At 33.4% G+C, this 22,517-nt stretch overlaps 1 protein-coding gene across 2 annotated transcripts in view; it reads left to right on the top strand.

The window, feature by feature from the left end:
- Positions 1-22,517, top strand: part of KRAS (KRAS proto-oncogene, GTPase) — a 38,649-nt gene that overhangs the window by 7,805 nt on the left and 8,327 nt on the right. For both annotated transcript variants that reach the window (XM_032432665.1, XM_032432664.1), the window contains exons 3-4: positions 12,539-12,717; positions 14,129-14,288. In XM_032432665.1, coding sequence (XP_032288556.1) covers positions 12,539-12,717; positions 14,129-14,288 — 339 coding nt within the window. The remainder of the gene's footprint in view (positions 1-12,538; positions 12,718-14,128; positions 14,289-22,517) is intronic.

Genomic DNA, 22,517 nt, shown 5'->3' with positions numbered 1-22,517 from the left:
AATGTAGCAGTAGTTATCAATGAGGGGTGGGTGACTTTGTTTCCCGGGGACATTTGGCAATATCTAGAGAGATTTTTGGTTGTTAAATCTTGAAAAGGGGCACTGCTACTGGCTTCTGTGGAGGCAGGGATGCTGCTAACCTAACTGCGGTGCACAAGACAGCTCTCACAACAAATGAGCTGGCCTCAAGTGTCGGTGGTGCTGAGGTTGAGACCCTCCTATGTGTTATATAAAGCTTTCAACATCTCTCTCGACTTGAAGTCTCTGAATAAGGTTTATGGTAGAGACTCTAACATAGCACAGATTTGAATTTTACCTTTTCTAAACTAATAGTATATTATTTTAGCTGATTCTAGCGTTCTATTAAAACATTGTTTTTAAAATAAAGTACACAGTAATTTTGTAAATGCATTTCTCGAGGCTTTGGCCAGCTCTTCCCCCCCTTTCAAGTGAGTGCCCTCTACTGGTCAATTTATTTGCTTTTATAATAAGTTAACAATGAAATACCAGCTTTGGGTATTTTTCCTATTTAAACTGTGGGTATAATCAATTTATAAATATGTAAGTTTTATTTAGAAGTCTGATTTTATGTAATTTTTAAAAATCTAAAGTGTCAGTTTTATTCTCTGCTAATATTAAGATTATTGTGTGAACTAGTTAGGCCTAACTAATTAAATACGTAGGTGAATATTTTTAACTAAGAAAGGAAATGTGGCAGTGAAGGAGAAAATGGGGTGGTTCCGTTGTTAACCCTTACTGAGGTTACTTTGTCTGAGGGGCTGGGAATAAAAAGTGGCACTTTGACTCTGAATTTCTTTACATGCACCTAGGAGCTACGCTACAGAGTTCAAAGCTTAGCGATGTGTTACATGGGGTGTTACGAAAGGGCCTATTGGAAAGTGGTAATTGTGACAGTTCACATTGTATAGATTTTTTTACAGTACTGTAGAATAGTCGTGAGCACCTGATTTTTAGAATAAAGTAACACAAAATGCAGGCCTTGTATTTAGGTCAATTTAAGAATAAGTATTTATTTAATAATAATAACTGCTTATTTAGACCTGAATGTTAAAAATTATCAGACATATTTTATTCTTACTCGGATTTTTATAAATACAAAGCTTTACAAACATAGAAATGAAAGTTGGTAACAGAAGTAAGTGAAAGGAAAAAAAATATTTTTATGATTTGGCATCTCTTAAGATTCTGGTTTTAACAAGATTCTGGTTTTAACAACACGACTAATTCCTTAATTCCATAATAATTATTCAGTGCCCACTCTGTACCATACAGGCTTCCTAGGGGCTGGAGATACTTTGAGAAGCAAAAGGGACCAGATTGCACTGCTTTCATGAAGCTTACTGGCCTTAGATGTATTTTGAAGAGCAGTGCTTCTAGACAATGATCCTAATTCTATTTAATGTAATTTAGAGGCTCTGTGCTTTAGGAGGGCATTAGATTTCTTGCATCTCCTTTAACTATATTGTCACAGAGTGCCTAGGTTTATAGGCAGTTATATTATTGTAATCTTAATAAAATTAGTAGAAATGGGTAGTAAAAATAAAATATTTGAGAGGATTAAGTAGGGACACAGTGCTTATGTTAGGTAATTTTTCAGCTTCTTCTTTTGAAAACTTCCAACCTATGGAAAAGTAGTGAAAAGTAATACTGTGAATACCTGTTAGCCTTAAACAGGTTACATTGATTATTTGGTTAAGGTGATGTCTATCAGTTTTCTGTCGATGTAAAGGTATCTTCTTTTTTTTTAGTATGTACCCTATGGGGAGATGCTTTGAGACTATAAACTATCCTATTCTCCAACATACTTGCACTCAGTGGGATATAGCATCCACTGATAATTCTTGCCAGAATAAATTACTACAATAGTGGTTGCAGAATGGTAGGTCATCTTATAACCCTGTCATTACTTCTACACTTCTATTAGTTAACATCTACCATAGATTATTTATTTATTTATTTATTTATTAATTATTTGACAGAGAGAGAGAGAGAGAGAGCGCGCACGAGCAGGGGGAGGGGCAGAGGGAGAGGGAGAAGCAGACTCCCCGCTGAGCAGAGAGCCCAACGTGGGGCTTGATCCCAGGACCCTGGGATCATGACCTGAGCCGAAGGCAGACGCTTAACTGACTGAGCCAGCCAGGCACCCCAACATCTACCATAAATAAGGGCTCTCTCTTTTCTCTCCCCTTGTTTGTTTTTTTCTTATTTGTATTAGTGTGGACACATGGATTCTTTTTTTATTCAACATATTCAAGTCTATTACTATACTTTATTTTTTGATCTCAGATTTGTTTTTGGTTTTTTTTAAGATTTTTATTTATTTATTTGACAGAGAGAGAGACAGCGAGAGCAGGAACACAAGCAGGGGGAGTGGGAGAGGGAGAAGCAGGCTTCCTGCCGAGCAGGGAGCCTGATGTGGGGCTCCATCCCAGGGCCCCGGGATCATGACCTGAGTCGAAGGCAGGTGCTTAACGACTGAGCCACCCAGGCGCCCCTCAGATTTGTTTTTGATATGGCCAATGAATCCCTTTCAAGCTGGCCTCTGTATCCTTTTGACAGGTCTCCATCAGCTTCTGAGCTCTTTCTTAGAATGGCACAGTGTGTTCCAGGTGCACGTTGTACTTTCCGTGTCTTCACCCTGGATTCAGCCATTTGTCCTAAGAGTCCTAATTCCTTTTGGTGGGGAATGGTATTTAGAAATTAAGACCCAGATGTTAGAGGGGTGCCTGGCTGCCTCCGTGGGTGTGGAGATTACTTTAAAAAAAAAAAAAAAAAGACCTAGATGTTAGGTATGCTTATTGCTGCTGGGGTGTCACTGCTTCTAGACCCTTTTCAATGGACAGAACTGAGAAATATATTTTATTTAAAAATCATGAGTTCCTTCTTCCTCAGCTTCCTCCATTATCTTTTTCTCCCATGGTGAGAACCCTGGTTCTACCTTGTATACATTTCATTGTTAAATATCAGACAGCTGTTGAAATAAAATATCAGTCTTCAATCCTTGTTCTTGCAGTATTATCTTAAGTAATACAGATTGAGTGAATTAACATTAGGTTAGCTTCTGTATTCATGGAATTGGGATTAAACATTTTTCTTCACTGACAAAAGTAGGGATCTTTTCCCTTTTCAAAATATTCGTAAACCACTTAGGAAAACATCTAGGAAAAGATTGAGCTATTTGGGTATATGAAAATTAAGACATCATTAAAAATACAAGGAAACCTGGGAAAAGTATTTGCATCATATATCCATCAGGAAGCTCTCATATATAAATTAGAAAAAAGCAAACATCCAAATGGAATTAAAAAGAAGCTAAGGATATAAATAGCCTGTCCATCAAAAATAAATAAAACAAATGACATATAAACATATAAAAAGATACTTCATTAATATAAAAATGCAAGTTTAAAACAATGAAATTTTTCACTTTGATATTGGCTGCTGGGAAGGGTGTGTAGGCAAGCGTACTCTTCATGAGATAGTGGAAGTGTACCTTCTTATAAAGTCAGTTTGGCAGTATGTATCAAAATGTAAACTGCATGTTCTTTGACCAAGTAATTTCACTTTTAGGAATTTATCCCAACGATTCAATTGGATAAATGTTTAAGATGTATAATACATAGGAATGTTTCTGGCAGTATTGTTTATGACTTTTGAAAATGGAAATAATCCGCATGGCTACCAATGGGTAAAGTAAATTATGGTATATCTATACAAATTATATAGTTGTCAAAAAGATTAGGTAGATCTATATGTACTAACATTGAAAAAGACCCATTATGTAAGTGAAGCTACATCATAGTACATTGTGTAGAGTGTGATTCCATTTATATAAAAACTCTGAGTATGTACATAAAATATGGTAGTTTAGTCAGACTCATCTCTGTAGTATTTGGTTTTTAAAAATGAGCATAATACTTTCTGAGAGGGAAAAGTAAATACTCATTTTTGAGGGAGAAAAGTCACTAACATTATCTACCATTAGATTACTTCATATTTACTTTCTTCCCCTTTTTAAAGCCTCAACAGATTGGACAATGCAGAGGTATCTTGGATAAAGAATTTGGTATTAGGCCAATTAAAGAAGAGCTGAGAGAGATATAATACAAAACATGAAAATTTTATTGGCGTCTGTAATTTTAAGATTGGATCCATGCTCGATCCTGCCTCACATTCTGACCTTGGCATCAAGTGATAATTTATGGCAGAATGCCACATGACTTCAATAGTTACAGATGTATGCTTATTATATCTTTATTTTCAAAATCTGTTATGCAGATTTTCCTTGAGTTTATTCAGATTTTTGAACCAGTTTTATCTCTTGCAAGTAGTACACATTTTATTCTCTCTAGTCTTAAGCAAAGATTCAACATTCTCATAAAGTATTCTTTATTTAGTAAAGAAATTTTTGTTTTCTTTATTTTTACACTTAATGAATATCTTAATCAAAACTTCTGTCATGAGAACGAGCCCTTTTAACACCCTTGCTGCCTAATCAAAACAGAGATCCTTTGTAATCTTCAGAGTTTTAGCTCTCCTTCCCTGGAGCTTGTCCAGCGCCATTATATTTATTTTGAAATATGGTGACCAGTTTTGCAAAAAGTAGTCCAAGTGTAGTTGTTCAGTGATCTTATAAAGACAGAACAGTACTGTTGCCGTATAGTTCCTAGTAGCCAGTGGCCTAGCCCCTAACCTTTTTGGCCTGTAATAGCATGTGCAATGTAATATATAAAATCATACAGTTAACTTGTTATAGCACTTTTCATTTTATAAAGGATTTTCATAGTCTTTAATCCTAACCTATGCAAAATCCTGTATGGTATTATTTACCTACTTTTACCGCTGAAGGAACGATGGCTTACAGTACATGAGACATTAAAGTAGTTTGCCCGCACTCATACCACAAGTAAGTGGAGTTCTGCAGCTGCCCCTAGATTGAAGATTCAGGAGTATGTCTTTAGCCTAGATTTCTGTCCTGAGCATCGGATCTGTATAGCAAGCTGCCTCCGTGTCATGGCCACCAGAACAACCCACAAACGTGGAATTCGACTTGCCCCAAATTGAACTCATCTTTTCCTCTACTCTTACCCTTCTGTTCCTATGCCCAGTCAGTAAACTGCCATTACAAAAATTGAGATAAAATTCATCCTTTTAAAATATACAGTTTAGTGGTTTTTAGTATATTCACAAACGACCATAACATGTTTGTCACCTCGAAAAGAAGCCCCATACCTATAAGCAGTCACTCCCTAGTCTCTTCTGCCACTCCTGGTAACGACTAAATTACTTTCTGTCTCTGTGGATTCGCCTCTTCTGAATATTTCATATAATTGGAATCATACAATATGTGGCCTTTTGTGTCTGGCTTCTTTCATGTGGGATAATGTTTTCAGGGTTCATCCTCGTTATCACTTAGTTCAACACTTCATTCCTTTAATGGTCGAATAATATTCTGTTGTATGGATAATACCATATTGTGTTTATCAGTCAGTTCATGGGCATTTAGATTGTCTCCTCTTTTTGGCTGTTTTGAATAATGTTGCTGTAAACACTTGTGTATACTTTTTGGGTGAACATGTATTTTCAGCTCTCTTGGGTATGTATCCAGAAGTAGAATTGCAAAGCCACGTGGTACCTTTATGTTTAACTTTCTGAGCAGCTGTCAGACGCTTCCACGGTGCTTGCAATGTTTACATTCCCACCAGCAATGGATGAGGTAGTTCTGCCAGTTTTCCCCGTTAAATATTTCTCTAAACTAATGTTCTCCCTCCGGACTGCTGTTGCTGCCTTCAGGTTCTATCATTTGTTGTAATAGCTTCCTAACTCATCTTCCAGCCTCCAACCTGCTCCCTTTCTATAATTTTTCATAAAAATGCTAACAGTGAATCTGGTAAATCTGATGTTTCCTTCCTACTTAAAAACCTTCCAGTAATTTAGTATAAGATGAAGTTCCAAATTCCCTAATGTGGCATACAAGACCCTCCATAAGCTGACTTCTGCTTGATTGTCCAGTTTCACTTCTACTTAACCTAAAATCCCTCTAAGTTAAAGTTGTATTGAACTTCTTGGTTCCACGTACTCAACATATGCTTCATGTTTTTATGCATTCTTTTTGCTCCTTATCACCTGGAGTGGCCCTCTCCTCCCCTGTGTTTCTTAACTCCTTTAAGCAGAGTTGATCTCTCCTTCCTATTGCCACCATTGTACTTTGTCCTGAATATGGTGTTGCATTTATTTCATTGTGTTTTAATTATTTGTATATCATATCTCTTCTGCCAGACCTAGCTCTTTGAAGTCAGAAACTTTATAACTCCTGGCATCGTATATAACACTTAGTAGATGTTTAGTAAGTGTCGCTATGATGCAAGGGAGAATGGAGTGGGTAGATGGGAATGAACTAATAAGCCTGGGTTTGTTATCTTCCAAATTCCATGTTTCTTTCCTATTATAATTCTAACCTATCTGGCTATTATACATGATTCTCGCTGTCTTTGAAAAGTAGCTGTCTAGGGGCGCCTGGATGGCTCAGTCGTTAAGCATCTGCCTTCGACTCAGGTCATGATCCGAGGGTCCTGGGATCAAGCCCCATATCGGGCTCCCTGCTCAGCAGGAAGCCTGCTTCTCCCTCTCCCACTCCCCCCTGCTCATGTTCCCTCTCTCGCTGTGTCTCTCTCTGTCAAATAAATAAAATCTTAAAAAAAAAAAAAAAAAAGGGAGCTGTCTACAACAGCCTTTGATGGCTTATAACCAGTAGTGTGGAACATATCATTCTATGATGGATTAACATAAATTTTTGGAAGAGTAATAAAATACTTGAGCATTAAGAGAGTAAAAGTGAATTTCTCCTTTTTTCCTGTAGGTGTTATTATATTTAGCAATACATGAAAAGTACTCATGGCACTTAATGCATTAAGAAAACCTTACAAACATTTCAAAAGTAAATCCTCAAATAATTCTTTAGCTGACATTTTCAGCAGTCCTATTCATATTTACAAGAGCATCTGATGGAATCAGCAGCATGAAGATGGAGATTAAATGGGATAATACTTGTAATATGCTTATCACAGCATCTGACATACCATTTTTGTTTGTTTACTGTAGTGTCTTCCCATGTTAGGGTTTCACTGCCTGAGTTGAAAAACAAAATTGAGTCTGTGAAAAGATGAACATACTGAGTGACTTGGTTACTATTAATTACAATAGAAAATTGACAAAGTGATGTCCTGGTCAACAAGTTTATCTCGTCTTGAATGGTTTAGTATTAATTTTCATATTCCTCTAATTGGGTCTACAGATAAGTTTCTATATATAAAACAACACTTAAAGGTGTGTGGTTTTTTTTTTTTAATTAATTTATTTTTTTAGTAATCTCTAACCTAACATGGGGCTCGAACTCACTACCCCAAGATCAAGAGTCACATACTCTTCTGAATGAGCCAGCCAGGTGCCCCCCTTTAAAGGTGTCTTAATAAACTGGAAAACACTTTAAAAAATTATACCGGTCAGTGCAGAAAAGATGAAAATTCCAGGTGATGGGAATAAATATGGAAATATGAAAAAGAAGTAACAATCCTCAAAGAAATGGATATTAAAACAATAAGAATTTTTAGCTTAATAAATTGACAAAATTTAAATAAAAATAAAAATATAAAATCCATTGCTAGCGAGTGGTGATGAAATTGGTACATTCTTAATGTATGGAAAATTAATATAATGAACATCATGTATGCACCAACCAGCTTTTTCATATCTTTACATTCTGCCATATTTGGTGTAGATCCTTTTTCTTTTTCAAGATATAAAACTTAATGTAGTTGAAAGCCCCTGTGGTCTCTGCAATCTTACTCTTTCCTCCCAAAAATGTTTTTAAATTTTTCTCATGTTTTGTTTATATTTTTACATTAAACGTTTCTTATCCTATAAAACTTGCTTGAATACATTTATTAAAATACTCTTAATATAATTTTAAAATTTACAACTTCATTGTTTTAATATAATTTACAGTATCTTAAACCTGTGCTTATTTTTATAAGACTGTTATAGTGTATGCATATATTTATGTTGAATTTATTCATCAGACAGTACTGGTTGCCTGTGGTATTCAAGGCTTTACACGTAGGGTGTACAGTGAACAGAGCAGATGTGAGCCCAACCATCATGGAGTTCACAGCATAGTAGGGGGTATACACTTAAACCGTAGTTATAGATTATAATACATTCTGTGAAGGAAATACAGAGGTGCTGAAGAAAACTGGTAAGTTCTTTGGATTTAATTTTTAAAAAGGAAGGGATGTTATTAGAAGACCTAAAGCAAGCGAGTGACATGGTCTAACCTACGTTTAAAAACGATCACTAGCTGCTCTGTGGAGAACATATAAGAGTAACAATAGGGATCTCTGTTGTAAGCAATTGTAAGAAATTGCATGAGACAAAACATGCATGTCGTGAACGAGGGTGATAGTGGTGGTGGTGGATGCTTGGATGTGAAGTCTATTTTGAAAATAGATAAATAGCAAGATTGTGGGTCAGTATTAAATGCCTATGTAATTTTTTTAGGATGCCACGTTTAGTATAGCTCTATTATAACTATCATTTAAAAAAAAATAAAACCATGTTTCCTCAGCATCGTTTACTAGAAGTAGCATTGCAGTGTCCAAGGCTATGAACATTGTATGGTTCTTGATAAATACTGTAATTGCTTTCCGAAAGGATTGTGCCTGTTTATTGTATCACCAGAAATGTTTGTGCTCTATCAAGATTAACTTTTGCCAGCATGGTATATTTCTTTTAGAAAAGTTGTTTTTTTTTTTTTTTTTTTAACCATGTCAGCAAATTAAAAAATAGCACTTTAGCCGGGAGTAAAGGAAAATATGTGGAATAACTTTCCTTCAATTAATGTTACACTGAATTAATTTATGTGGCTTTATCCTCTTTTGCAAAGAACGTTAGTAACCTATGTACCCGATCTAAAAGTTTATTCCATTTGAAAGGCTGGAAATAATACTAATTAGAAATGTAAGGTCTTGGGACTCCTGGCTGGCTCAGTTTGGTAGAATATGGAACTCTTGATCTCAGGGTCCTGAGTTTGAGCCCTGCATTGGGCATAGAGCTTACTTAAAAAAGAAGTCTTGATCCTTTTCTTGCTTCATTCTTAACTAGTTTCATTATAGAATCTATGTGTATTTAAATTGGTTGGGTTTTGATAACCTGTGCTTTCTCAAAGTGATTTTTTTTAAGTATAAAAAGAATAAATAACATGTATTGAGAATGCTTCAGATTTGTGAAAAGTTATTAGCTTAGAGCAGGGGTTGGCAAACTCTTATGCAAAGGACCACGTTTTCTGTAAAGGTCATCACATAATCTTTGCCTTTTTTTTTTTTAAATAACCATTTAAAAACACGAAGACTATTTTTAGCTTGTGGGCCATGCAAAAACAGGTGGGCAGGATTTGGCCTGTGGGCCAGTAGTTTGCTGAACCCTTATTTAGACTCTAATCCTGGGAAAGAGTCTACATTGATGTAAATTTTTTCTACTTCCATATACTTCTTTTCTTACGGCTAACCTGAAGTTAGAACAAAAATCTTTAGTATTTATATGTCATTTTTGTTGTGCTTGCCTTCTGCTTTGTCACCACACCTGTCCGTTCTTTTCAGATTATATTTTGCCATTTAACACTTTGTTCTTAAGCTTTTACCAAGTTGTATTGCCTTTTTATGTAGCTCAGTGACTGCACTTCTAGGATAACTCTAGTTAGAATTAACTTTGGAAATACTGAATTTTTAAACTAAATCTATTATTTCTAATCGGGATATTCTACTCATTGCCCATACGTAGGTTTAGATTACTTTTTTCAGTAACTGAGTGTGACTCAGAACTTTGCTGGCAATTTTTTTTAGGGCTTAGAAGGGAAAAGATAATGGGAATGAAATGTACTGGTGAATAAGGACTGTTTTTCCAGTTTCTCAGTTCCTTTGATGGAGAATATTCATCATGGAAACATGTTACGAAATACACAAAGAAAATACTAATATTCCACATTATATACTTTTGGAACACAGTGTTTCAAAATTTTGTAAATGGGAATTCATTGAGGTACGTCTTGGAGGTATTATATGTGGGTGGATAGTGAGTAATCCCCCAGCCACGCCTTAGGCTCCAGAAACTATGGTCTTTAATTTTATTGTTGGGAGAAAATTTTAGATGTAAAAACTAAGAAAACTATCAACTGTAAGGTTAAGTTAGCATTGGTAAGTGAAGAATGTGAGGTGACAGCAATAGGTAAAGAAAGCCTGGTCCATAGCTACACCTGAGTAATGAATGGATTGACTTTAAGACACTGTACTTTGCAATTCCTGCTGTTCCATCATACTTCAAAAACACTGGTTTTCAATTTATAATATACAGGAGTTCTTTCAAGTAGTTAGTTAAGGGAATAGATTAAAATAATAAAATGCCAACCAAATGTTCAAATCTTTAGTAAACAGCTTCTTGTTTAGAAAGTAAATAGATATCCTTTTTTTTCTGACTGATGGATAATTAATTTTTATTATAGACAATTTAGAAAGTATAGTTTACTTTAAAAAAGATAAGCATGAGATCATAGTCTAATATGGTAGCTTTTTGCACTTTTAAAAATTAAAATTCATAGAAAGGAATATTTTTAATATAGCATCTAGTACCAAAAAAATAAAAAGATAAGCAAGAGATAAGTTACTCATTTCTTAAATTAACTCTATCAAAAACTTACCTTTTAGCATTTTGATGTATATACCACCAGTTTTTAAATATATATACTGATACATTTATATAGATACATGCATATATTTGGGATCATGCTACATATATATCTTTGTGTTCTATTATAAAGATTTTTCAGATATTGTACCAAAAACATGATTTTTAATGACCATTCTATTTTCTTAATGATAAGAGTAGTCTATGCAGTAATTCCTGAACTAAGGGCACTTTAATACTATAGCCCACATGTGGAACAATAAGGAAGTGTCCTTGGTTTACAGTTTATACCCATTTTTAGCCCTTCCTCTTATTCCATGACTTTACATTGCACCATCCCTTTTCCTTACTTTTTTGAATCCTATTTTGGCAGAGAGTACATGAAGTCTTTTAGGCATAAGTATTAAAAGTCAGAGGAAAATCACATTTTCATTTTAAGATTCTATGTTACCCACTCCCTTTCCTTTTATTCAGTCTTAGAGTTGCACAGTCTCTTTAAGATATCCATCTCTTTCTCCCTTCCTTGCTCCCCCTTTTATAGAAGCCCCATAGAATTTGCGGATAAAACAGTCATGCCCTCTAGAGTTATTGTAGTATCCATCTGGCTGTTACATACTGTTCCCAGGATTCAGAAATGGATAAGGGCATTAAAATCCTCAGTATTGACCTTTCTCTTATATATTCTTCTGACTGTAAGTAAAATAGATGCATGACAATTATTTGTAAATTGATTGATTTTTCTTGCCGTTTTAAATCATTCTATTGTGAATAATAGAGTTGGTAGAGCTATCCCATTTTTGTAATAATTATTTTCTTTCATAGAGCATTTGGATCTTTTTGTTAATAATATGAACACTTGCATTGTTGAATCTCTGCATAACACTGTTTTGTAAACCTTTTTTTTAAATTGTAAGATATATACATATATCTTATATATCATTGCAGCCATTCTTAACTGTACAGTTCTGTGGAATTAAGTAAATTCGCAATGTTGAGCAACCAGTAGCTCCATTTCCAGAACTTTTTCATCATCCCAAACTGAAACCCTGTGTTCATTAAACAGTAACTCTCAAATCCCCTCTCCTCCTGTTCCAGGTAACCTCTATTCTACTTTTTTGTCTCTGTGACGTTACCTATTTTAGGTACCTCATATAAGTGGAATTACAGTTATTTGCCCTTTTTTGTGTCTGGCATAATGTTTGCAGTGTTCTTCTATGTTATAACACATATAGAATTTCATTCCTTTTTATGGCTGAATAACATTCCACTGTGTATATACTCTACATTTTGGCTATTCTAAATAATGCTGCAATGAACATTGACATACAAGTATCTGTTTGACTTCCTGTTTTCAATTCTTTTGGTTATATATGTAGGCACAGAATTGTTGGATCATATGGTAGTTCTATATTTTTTTTGAGGAACTGCCAAACTGTTGTCTACAGTGCCTGTACCATTTTACCAGCAATGTATAAAATTTCCAGTCTCTCCACATCCTTGCTAACACTTGTCTTCCCCCCCCCCTTTTTTTAAAATAATAACCATCCTAATGGGTGTGAAATGGTAGCTCCTTGTGGTTTTGATTTGCATTTCCCTAATGATGTGTTGAGCATCTTTTCATTTGCATAATGGCCATTTGTATATCTTCTTTGGAGGAATGTCAGTTCAGGTCCTTTACCCTGTTTTGAATTGGGTTGTCTTTTTGTTGTTGGGTTGCATATAACACCTTTTTAAAAGTAAAAGGTGCACCATAATAATCCAGACTGTGTTTCTCCCTTCTCAGGATTCCTACAGGAAACAAGTAGTAATTGATGGAGAAACCTGTCTCTTGGATATTCTCGACACAGCAGGTCAAGAGGAGTACAGTGCAATGAGGGACCAGTACATGAGGACTGGGGAGGGCTTTCTTTGTGTATTTGCCATAAATAATACTAAATCTTTTGAAGATATTCACCATTATAGGTGGGTTTAAATTGAATATAATAAAATGACATTGAGGAGTAATTATATCTTTCATTTGTTGAGTCTTTGCTGACTACCATGCATAAATTATCTAATCTGAATTTTAAAATAATAATGAGGTAGGTAATATTTCCCTGTTTTACAAATAAAGTTCTTGAGGATTAGAACAGTTGAGTACCTTGTTCCAGATTGCATAGATAGTGGTGCTGGAATTGAAACCTAGGCTTGTTTGACTTTAAAACTTGTGCTGTTAACCACTGCAAGGCTTTAAGCTAGAGTCATCATAAAAATAAATACCATCAACAAAAATATGAAAAGGTAATGGAGGTGGTACCACTGAAATAGCCTTAAAAATAATCGAGTATACTGTAGAATTTCTTGGAACTGGATAAACATTGGCTTTAGATAGGAAAAACAAACTCTGAAGTTGTAAAAGATTGAAATATTAGAACAATTACAGTTTGTAAAGAATCTGGCAAATCTGCATAAAATTGACTACTTTAAAATAATTGTTATTAAATATAATTTATATTCTATTTCTTTGAGGGTTTACAGTTTTCAAAAAAGTGCATATTAAATATCCCATTCATTAGCTATGTTCTATAACAGTGAGTTAACATTTTAATACATTTCTTACAGCATGTTTTCTTTGTAGTCTAGTGGTAGAGAAAAAGAAATTTGAGTGGGTGACAGTGTTTTTGTAGAACAGTAAATAGGTGTCAGTATGTTAAGCTATAAAGGTTACTTAGCTATTGAGTAGAGGAACTGGGAATTTGAACCAGTTCTTCCTCCATTCCCTACTTCTTATTCCATGCTCTATCTTTGAAATTCACCTAAAATTGTGAAAGAATATAACTTTACCCCAAATTTAGAGTTTATACACATCTTATTGAAAAAAATCAACATGTAGAAGGACTTTTAACAGAATAAACAGTGTAGTAATGTCAGTGTTATCCACGTGCTCTCCTTTTTGAGAAAGATAACGTGAAAATTATGTCATTGTTGTAATCCTTACATGTTTTTGTAATAAATGTACATTTAATAACATAGTATATGTTTCTAAGATTATAATTTTAACAGTTAGGCACAGCACATTTTTAGCCTAGAATTTTTTCAATGTTTTCTGTTTTATCATTGTGACCTACCTGCATATAGACCTATTAGATTGTAGTTTTACCATATTTTTTTGGTATTTTATCTTTTAAGGGACATAGAAATTCTCTCTTTAAATTGGAGAAAAAAATAAATAGAAGGAGAATCAAGGAAAATTTGGTGTGGTTGGAAACTAGAAATTATATTAAATGTCTTCTTTCAGCCATATTTTATAGGGCAGAATTATGGACAATTTTTGAAAGATATATTTGGTTACTAATGTCTCTGCCGTAATGTGTTTTTCTTTTTCCCTCCCCAGAGAACAAATAAAAAGAGTTAAAGACTCTGAAGATGTACCTATGGTCCTAGTAGGAAATAAATGTGATTTGCCTTCTAGAACAGTAGATACAAAACAGGCTCAGGACTTAGCAAGAAGTTATGGAATTCCTTTTATTGAAACATCAGCAAAGACAAGACAGGTAAGTAAAATTGTAATAAATATGAATCTATTCTCTGTAAACTATATCAAAATATTTTAATTATCATAATTTGCTAACATATATTCTGGTAACATCATTTTGACGGTAGGAAGGCAAGAACATTGATAAATGTACATAACTGATAGCATAACTGTTACATCATTTAATGTAACTTAATTTTTCTTTCCATTATGCTAAAATAGAAAATAAAACAATGTTTATTTGGTAAATGTTCTGTTAAGGATATGAAAGGCAGCATTTTTTAATCCAATGTCCATGGTATTACTTTTGGCTTTGGTTTCTTTCCACATTGAATATTTCTCTTCAACTCAGCACATCTTACATTAAGCATTCAAGATATACAGGGATTTTTTTTTTTTTTAACTGTTATATTTATAAAGTCAAAGAACAAGGGAACAAATACTGATTCCTATTTTAGAAGTGTTTTGAAGAGTATTATGCCGTGTGTTTCTAGATTAAGTTTTATTATGTTTAAAGAATTTTATTTTGGTAGAATTTTTTTAATTTTCTTTTATCATTAACATATAATGTATTATTTGTTTCAGGGGTACAGGTCTGTGATTCATCAATCTTACACAATACACAGCACTCACCACAACACATACTCTCCCCAGTGGCCATCACCCAGCCACCCCATCCCCCCATCCCCCTTTTGGTAGAATTTTTTTTAAGATATATTTATTTTTGGAGAAAGTTTTCATTAAAGTAAAAGGATATTTAGAAAGCAATTGAAATTCTCAGTTATTCATTTACTGTGTTGTTCTGACAAAAATTAATGCCATATTAACTCTGAATTTTGTTTCAAAAATTATCATTTTTGAAAGTAACTTTTTCTCTAGGTAAAATAATTTCAGTTGACATTATTTAACCTATTTGTATAAAATGAGAGTTTAACATATAGGAAAAAATTCTAGAAAGGAATACATAATGATATGATGGAATATAATTTTCATATACTGAGAAATTGATCAATTTTATATTCCATACAAGTTGAACGTTTATTTTGGGCTTTGCTAGTAACATGTACCTGTGACCCAGAAAACCAATTTTGTGGAATTTAACTTCTGTAATGCTAGGAGGTAAGAAAATTGATGAACAACTCATTACATGTTTAAACTTATAAAAACAGGTATTCTGTAACTTTCACTGAATTATAACGGATAAAAATTTTAAAGTAAACCATAATTCAGCTAGTGTATATGTCTGTTTCGCTAGTGGAAGATCATATGTACTGCTTCCTGATTGTACAAATCTGATACACACTGAAGAAACAATGAATTCTATTTTAAGTCTTTTTTGGGGGGATTAAAAGCTGAATTTCTATAGTTTGATTATAGTACAAATATCTCATTCTAAAGCCTGATTTATAGGTTAAAGAAAGAAGTTGGTATATAGCACTTCTCACTTCACTTTAGAGGAATTAAGATTGCATTCAAATCCATTCCCAGGTCCCAGAGACTGGGAGAAGTTTGGTTTTTGTCTTCTTTTTACTAGTCTTCTCTAACCAGACTTCTTGATTTCCCTTATAGAGGAGGTACTCAGAAAACATGATTATAATATTTATAACTTTTCTCCCAACATTTTTTTATGAAAATGTAGAATACAAGGAACGTTATTGAAAATACTTGTCAACATACTGCCTACTACTAAATCATACCATTACATTTTATTAACTTGCATTATTTGTAACTTTTAAAAGATACTTTTTAGAGAACATTACTTAATATTTTAGTTTACATTTTATTAAAAAAAAAACTGATTTTGCCTCATGTGGTAAAAGGGGTTGCAAATAGAGCAGGGCTTCTTATACTTAATATGCATATGAATGGAGTAGGCTTCTTATTCAAATCCAGATTCTAATCAGTGGGTTCAGGTTGGGACCTGTGATCCTGCATTTTTAACAGGCTCTCAGGTGATGCTGATTTTGGTACATGGACCACACTTGGGGTAGAAAGACAACAGAAGACAGTAAAAAGGAGTTGTCTGTTATTCTGACAATGTTGCCCTCTACTTAAAGAGCCTAAAATAGCTGTGGCTTCTTTCTTGTTACATAGTTACTACCTAAGAAGTACAGTTTATTCTTAGTGTTTGACATTAATGCTTTAATATACCACAGCATTCATGATAATCAGAAAATTACCTGGATTCCTTTTAAAGTAGATTTTGTAGCTTTTACACAGTTTTTTTGGGGGGGGGGGGTAGGGAATGTGAATGTAGTATATATGATATGGAAGTAGATTAATTTAAATTTGCTTTGTTGACATTTATGTAGATCATCTAAAATATAGAGTAATATAAAAGAATACTTGTAGTACTTTATTTCTTCTCATGCTCAGCTTTTCTTATATTTATAACCTACTTTATTTATATCTTTATATAATTTATGTTGCTAAACTATAACTTAGATATTTTAGTTTCTGATCTTTGATTTCTTTTTATTTCATGGACTTGTTGATTTGCCTTTCAAAAGTTTACTCATCTTTCTCTGTTGAAATTTATTTGATATTTGCATGCTTTTGGAAGACTTTAAAGAGCTATTCCAAGTAATTGTGGAGGTTACGATATATGTAAATTTTTATAAATTTTACATTTCCAGTTTTTGTGAAAATTTGAAGCCCTATTTTCTGCAGAGTATTTTGTTACTTATCTGCTATTACTTATTTGTTGTTTGAGCAAACTAAATATGCATACTTTTGTTGAATTTTATCAGCAGCTACTTGCTTCATACCCTAAGTTTTAGTCTTGAGCATGAACCTAAAACACAAAACTAAAAAGAATTATTTATATTCAGGTTGGTAGGAAAAAGACATTCATTTAGAAGGACCAGACAATAAGTGTTTTAAACTTTGGAGGCCATAAGTGATATCTGTTGCAGTTTTTTTTTTTCTTATAACCCTTTAAAAATGCAAAAAAATCATTCTTAGCTTGTGGCCAGTACAAAAAATAGGCTGTGGCTACATTTGGCCTGCAGGCTGTAGTGTGCTGATCCCTGATTCCCTGGGGAACTGTACTGTTTGATTAGATGCTAGAAATTAGGTCAGACTTTAGACTTAAATTTTACAGGCTAACAGTAGTAATTTTAAAATAAAACAGATATTCTATGAAAGGGAAATAGGAGTTTTACTCTAGTACTTTTTTAAGATAGGATTGCAGAATATATATATTATGAAATTACTTTGTAGTTTTAAAAAAGCCCATTATTTGGGTTAGAATATAATGAATTATATATTTTTTACAATATTTTAGTCCACATCTGAAAGGCCAGAGTAATTTTTATTTTCTGCTAGTATGCTTTATGTGGCCCCTGTGTTCCAAGTATATAAAGACTGCTACCTACTTCACATTTATCTGGGTAGTTTAGTAATTGCCAGATTTTTCTGGCCTCATTGGGCAGTGCATGCAGTGTTGGCAAAGGCTGTTGAAACCAAAACATTGACACCATGGTAATCAGCTGTGTGTTTTCCAGTCTGCTAAAATCAGAATTGGGGAGGGTTCAGGAAAGTGGATGACAGAAGCAGAATTCTTAGCGTATCTGCTACTCCTGATTCAGCTTTTTTACTTCCTGGAGGTCTCAATTTGAGCATAATGTGAAAATTAGCTTTACAAATTTGAAAATGTTGAGTGATTAATTTCCTGGTTTTGTTAATTTCTAGATACTTAAAATTGGTTGTTAGAAGACCTGTATTAAAGAAAGCTTTTGATCAAATTGTTTTGAAGCAAGCCAAATAAAAAATCTCCTTATGTATTTCTGTTTGTTAGTAGTTGAGTTTGTGTACATGAGATAAATATTTTGAACTTTAGCCTTTTTATGAGTTAAAAATAAAACAGTAACTGAGCACCTGCTATGTGCACCATGCATAACCTCCCAAGTTAGTGGTATTGCTGCATTTCAGTAGTACCTGAGATGGACTATAGTTTGGCCAGGTTTCTTGAGAAATTCATCAATACAGAATTTTTTTTAAGAATACATCTAGTTTCTCCCATTCCTGTCCCCCAAGAAGGCTAGTAGTCTTGTATCTGTCTCTATTGAGGGTATTTGAAGTGTTATTTCCTTGAAAGTGTTTTCAAGAATTTTCCTTGATAATAGGCCACTCAACAGGAACTTGTTTAGAATGAAATCATTTAGTGAAAGCATTATAGGCACCAGAATATAGGATGATGCTATTTGTTGACAGTTTCTTTTCTGGTATGGAATGCTCTATTTCCTTAGTCTCACACGTGTGTTTTCGGATAATAGCTGAGCTGAAATTATTGTCAAATCTCGATTTAAAAACAGTTTACACGTATGAACTTATACACTTTTGTTCCTACATATTTTCAATTGTTCTGAAAGTTTAGTAAGTGATGTTTGAAAATGAACATATGTGGCAATAAGCCATATTCCCAAGAATAAATCATTGAGTGCCAGTTAAGAGCTTAGCAGCTAGCTCAGTGGGTATTGAAAATCTGTTTCAGCTACACTTTGTCTTCGAAAATTACTTACACATTTTGGAGTATGAAACCAGTGTTCTTCGGTAGTGCCAGTGGCTTAAGGTGCACACAAGGATAAATAGTGTTCTCTTGATGTCATATGACTTTTAAAGCATATTATCAAGAAATGAGAAATAATTTGTCTGAGAAAATATGGTAAATAGCTGATTCTTTAAAATCTGATATAATTTCCTCTTAGTAAAAATAAGAAATGACCAGAGTCACTCTGGAAGACTATTTCTCAGTGTTAATTATCTTAGCCACTCAGGTCCTAATGCTGAATTCTTGGTGGTGGGTAGTAATCGCTTCTTTTTAATTATTGGCCTCCAATTTTCTCTCTGCATTGCTGGAAACAAAAATCATATATTCTGTACTGGTGATGGGGATGCACACACTTAAAAAGTAGACATGTTCAAACTGATTTTAGTAATAAGTTACAATCAAAATTTGCTTCTGCTAAATTAGTGGAGGACCAAAACCCTGTCCTCTCTCCCCAGCATGTTTTACTACTTCTCTTACTGACCTTGTAACTTTTTTTTAAATAGGAATAACAGTTTACATTCTTAAAAAATGTGAGCTTTTACCTGGTTTGTTTTGTGTGTGTGTGTGTGTGTGTGTGTACACATATAAGTGTGTCTCTCTCTATATATATATATTTAATTTCTTGCATTGATTTTTGAATTGAAAGAGAATTATTTATGAAAATATCTTAAATGCCAGCTCATACTTTACATTTTACATGTTTTACAGGAGTGATTTTAATGCCTTAAGTTATTTATCTTATGTAATGAGAATTTCTGATATATAATTTTTTAAGGACTTAAAAAATAAACCCTTTCCTCTTGAGAATGATAAATACAAAATACTAAAAGATTTGTATACATGCACAAGTGGCTATCTAATTTAAAGTACCAGTGTATTTAATAATTTCAGAAAATGGCTGGAAATTTTTATTTTGTAGTTGACTTAGCTAGCTGGCTAGCTAGTTGAGTAAATTGATTCCATTAAAAAGGAGATGCAAATTTTCTTGGGCTATTATGATTTTTGTATTAGATAGCTGAATAGAAATATATCACTGGATGGTTATAAATAACTTGAGATGTACATTTTAATGTATAAACAACATATTTAAATGCCTGTTAACTGAAACTTAATTTTATGAATTTTAAAGTTTTACTTCAAAGGTAAACTACTGAACTCTACTGAAGCAGTTCTTAGTATATTCTTGAGATTTATAAAAAATTAATATACCCTAAAGAATTGAGGTGCCTTTTTTTCCCCTTAACTATTAAAGGTAATGAATATGGGATAACTTCTGAATGGAAGAATTAAACCTTAGCTATTTTACTTCATTTAATATTTAAATGGTCAATTCTCTGTGCATGATTGAATTTAAACCTACAAATCATATTTTTGATATATATATTAGCTTTCTAGGGACTGGGTCCATTTTGTCACATTTGGTTCATAGAAAGACTGATGTTACCAATCCCAGAGAGTTAAAATATTGCCAATCCCCATAGTAAGTAATCCATTTTAAAATACAAAAACAGATTAGGCTTAAAATTAAATGTACAATAAAATATACCACCCTTTCTAAATACTTACATTTTCTTTTAGAAGAATAAACACAATTATTAATCTTTTAAATTAATCAGTACATGTAGATTAATATTTGTGTGCATTTATCTTTAGATGTAAGCTTCAACTTTTAGTGGTATGTTTTCTTAGACAAACTAGGAGCACAGTTAACTGAATACTATGTCCCCTTTAGCTACTGCTTACTTTTCTGGACTGAAAAAGACATTAAAAACTTTGTTGATCTCCATACGGCCAGGTATGATTGTGTCTGTTGCCATAACTTTCTTACTATGGCATTAAGCAGAAGTCCCTTTCTCCCTTTAGAGTATTTAAATTAGAATAGAAGGTATGAAGCCAGTATAATTGGATACTGTTCTAAAAATTATTTTTAAGAATACTTCTAATAAGGAAACAAAATGCATTGTTACTATTTTGTGTGTATACTTTAAACAATTCATGGTGTTTTCATATTATGATAAACAGCCTTCATGTAGCATTTTTATTTAAATAATGTAGCTATCCACCTGCAAAAGTCTCAGTTTCAGCTCCACTTGTGGACTCTAGAAATTGGCTGGACAGTGTTTTAATTGCAGATAGAACTCAAGATTCCAGTCTCTTGACCCAACTTTATTTTGAGGTATTTTTTGTGTGTGTGGTGTGTGTGTGTGTGTTTTAACTTTAAACATCCTGTTTGTACCATTTTTCTCCTCATTCCCCAGGTAGGGGAAGGTGGGAGAGGTAGGAATGCTTGTTTTTCCTAAGTCAAATAATTTAAATCTAACTTCAGGTTAAGCTTTGATTAATTCCATGACTGGTGAACTAAAATGATTGCATTAATTGATACACAGATACTAATATATGTGCCTAGGTTTTTTATAATCTCCCCTAATTCTAATCAAAAACTTTTAGAATTCTAATTCCATTATAAAACAAAAATGATTTTAAAGAACAAACCAGGATTCAAGCCCATATTTTAAAACTGCATCCCCAGTTTTACTCAAACAATCTGATGTCTGTTTTAAAAAGAAATTCTCAAGTAAAGGTCATAATTTCAAACTTCTTACACAAGGCTGTCCCAATAAATTACTATTACAAATGAAACAGACTTTAAAGTTATGTTTTACAATGCAGAGAGTGGAGGATGCTTTTTATACATTGGTGAGAGAGATCCGACAATACAGATTGAAAAAAATCAACAAAGAAGAAAAGACTCCTGGCTGTGTGAAAATTAAAAAATGCATTGTAATGTAATCTGGTAAGTTCAGCATATTAATTTTGGCAGAAAGCAGATGTCTTTCAAAGGTAACAAAGTAGCAACCATGTTAGAACTACCTAGGTGTGGGATTCTGATTTGAAGTATTAAAAGATAAGAAATAGGTAGTTTGTTTCCATAATTAGTACATTTATTTTTAATATAATGCATATTAATTATAATTGATGCAGTTTTGATAGCTGTAGACTGCATTTGTCATCGGGTCTAGAAAGAAAAAAGAAAGGAAACTGCATAGAGAGTTAAGGTTGAATGGTCCAAGGGTGGGGAAGGACCCACTCTTACAATGTATTCTTTCTTTTGGACATTCTGCAAGCAAATACTTATTCTGCCTGTGTTCTCTAACTCAGTGGCATCAGCATCATTTTTTTACCCAAGTAAGAAACCTGGGAGTCTTGGGATGACTCTGACATCCCTCTTTTGCACTCTCATTTGGAGGCAACCACAAATTCCTTTGATGTTACATTTTGACTTTTATCACATCATTAGTTCAGGTTCCTATCATTTCTTGCTGGGACTGTTATATTCTGTTATTTGGCTTATCTGTTGCTGCCTTTATTCATAGTGCAACTGGAGAGATACACTTAAAAGAAATGTCATTCTCTTTTCTTTAAGTCCAGTCACTGACTTCCTGTTACCTGTGGAATAAAATCTCGAACTTCATAGTATGTTATATAGTCTTTTAACATCTTTCTACCCTTCTAGCCTTTGGCTTTATCCCTAAAAACTCCTTGCCTGAAGTTTTTTTTTGTTTTTTTTGTCCTTACTTGAACACCATGTTATTTCTTACCTTCCCTTGAGTCTTGACTGTTGCTTTTGGTTGGAATGCCATTATCTTTATCCATAGTCTTATTAATTAGCTAACATTTTTTTCATGGTTGTTTATT

This window comes from Phoca vitulina, unplaced genomic scaffold (genome assembly GCF_004348235.1).
Source record: "Phoca vitulina isolate PV1807 unplaced genomic scaffold, GSC_HSeal_1.0 scaffold49, whole genome shotgun sequence".
NCBI classification, from domain to species: Eukaryota; Metazoa; Chordata; class Mammalia; order Carnivora; family Phocidae; genus Phoca; species Phoca vitulina.
Note: the sequence above shows the minus strand (reverse complement) of the source record. Positions and strands in the feature narration are given on the sequence as shown.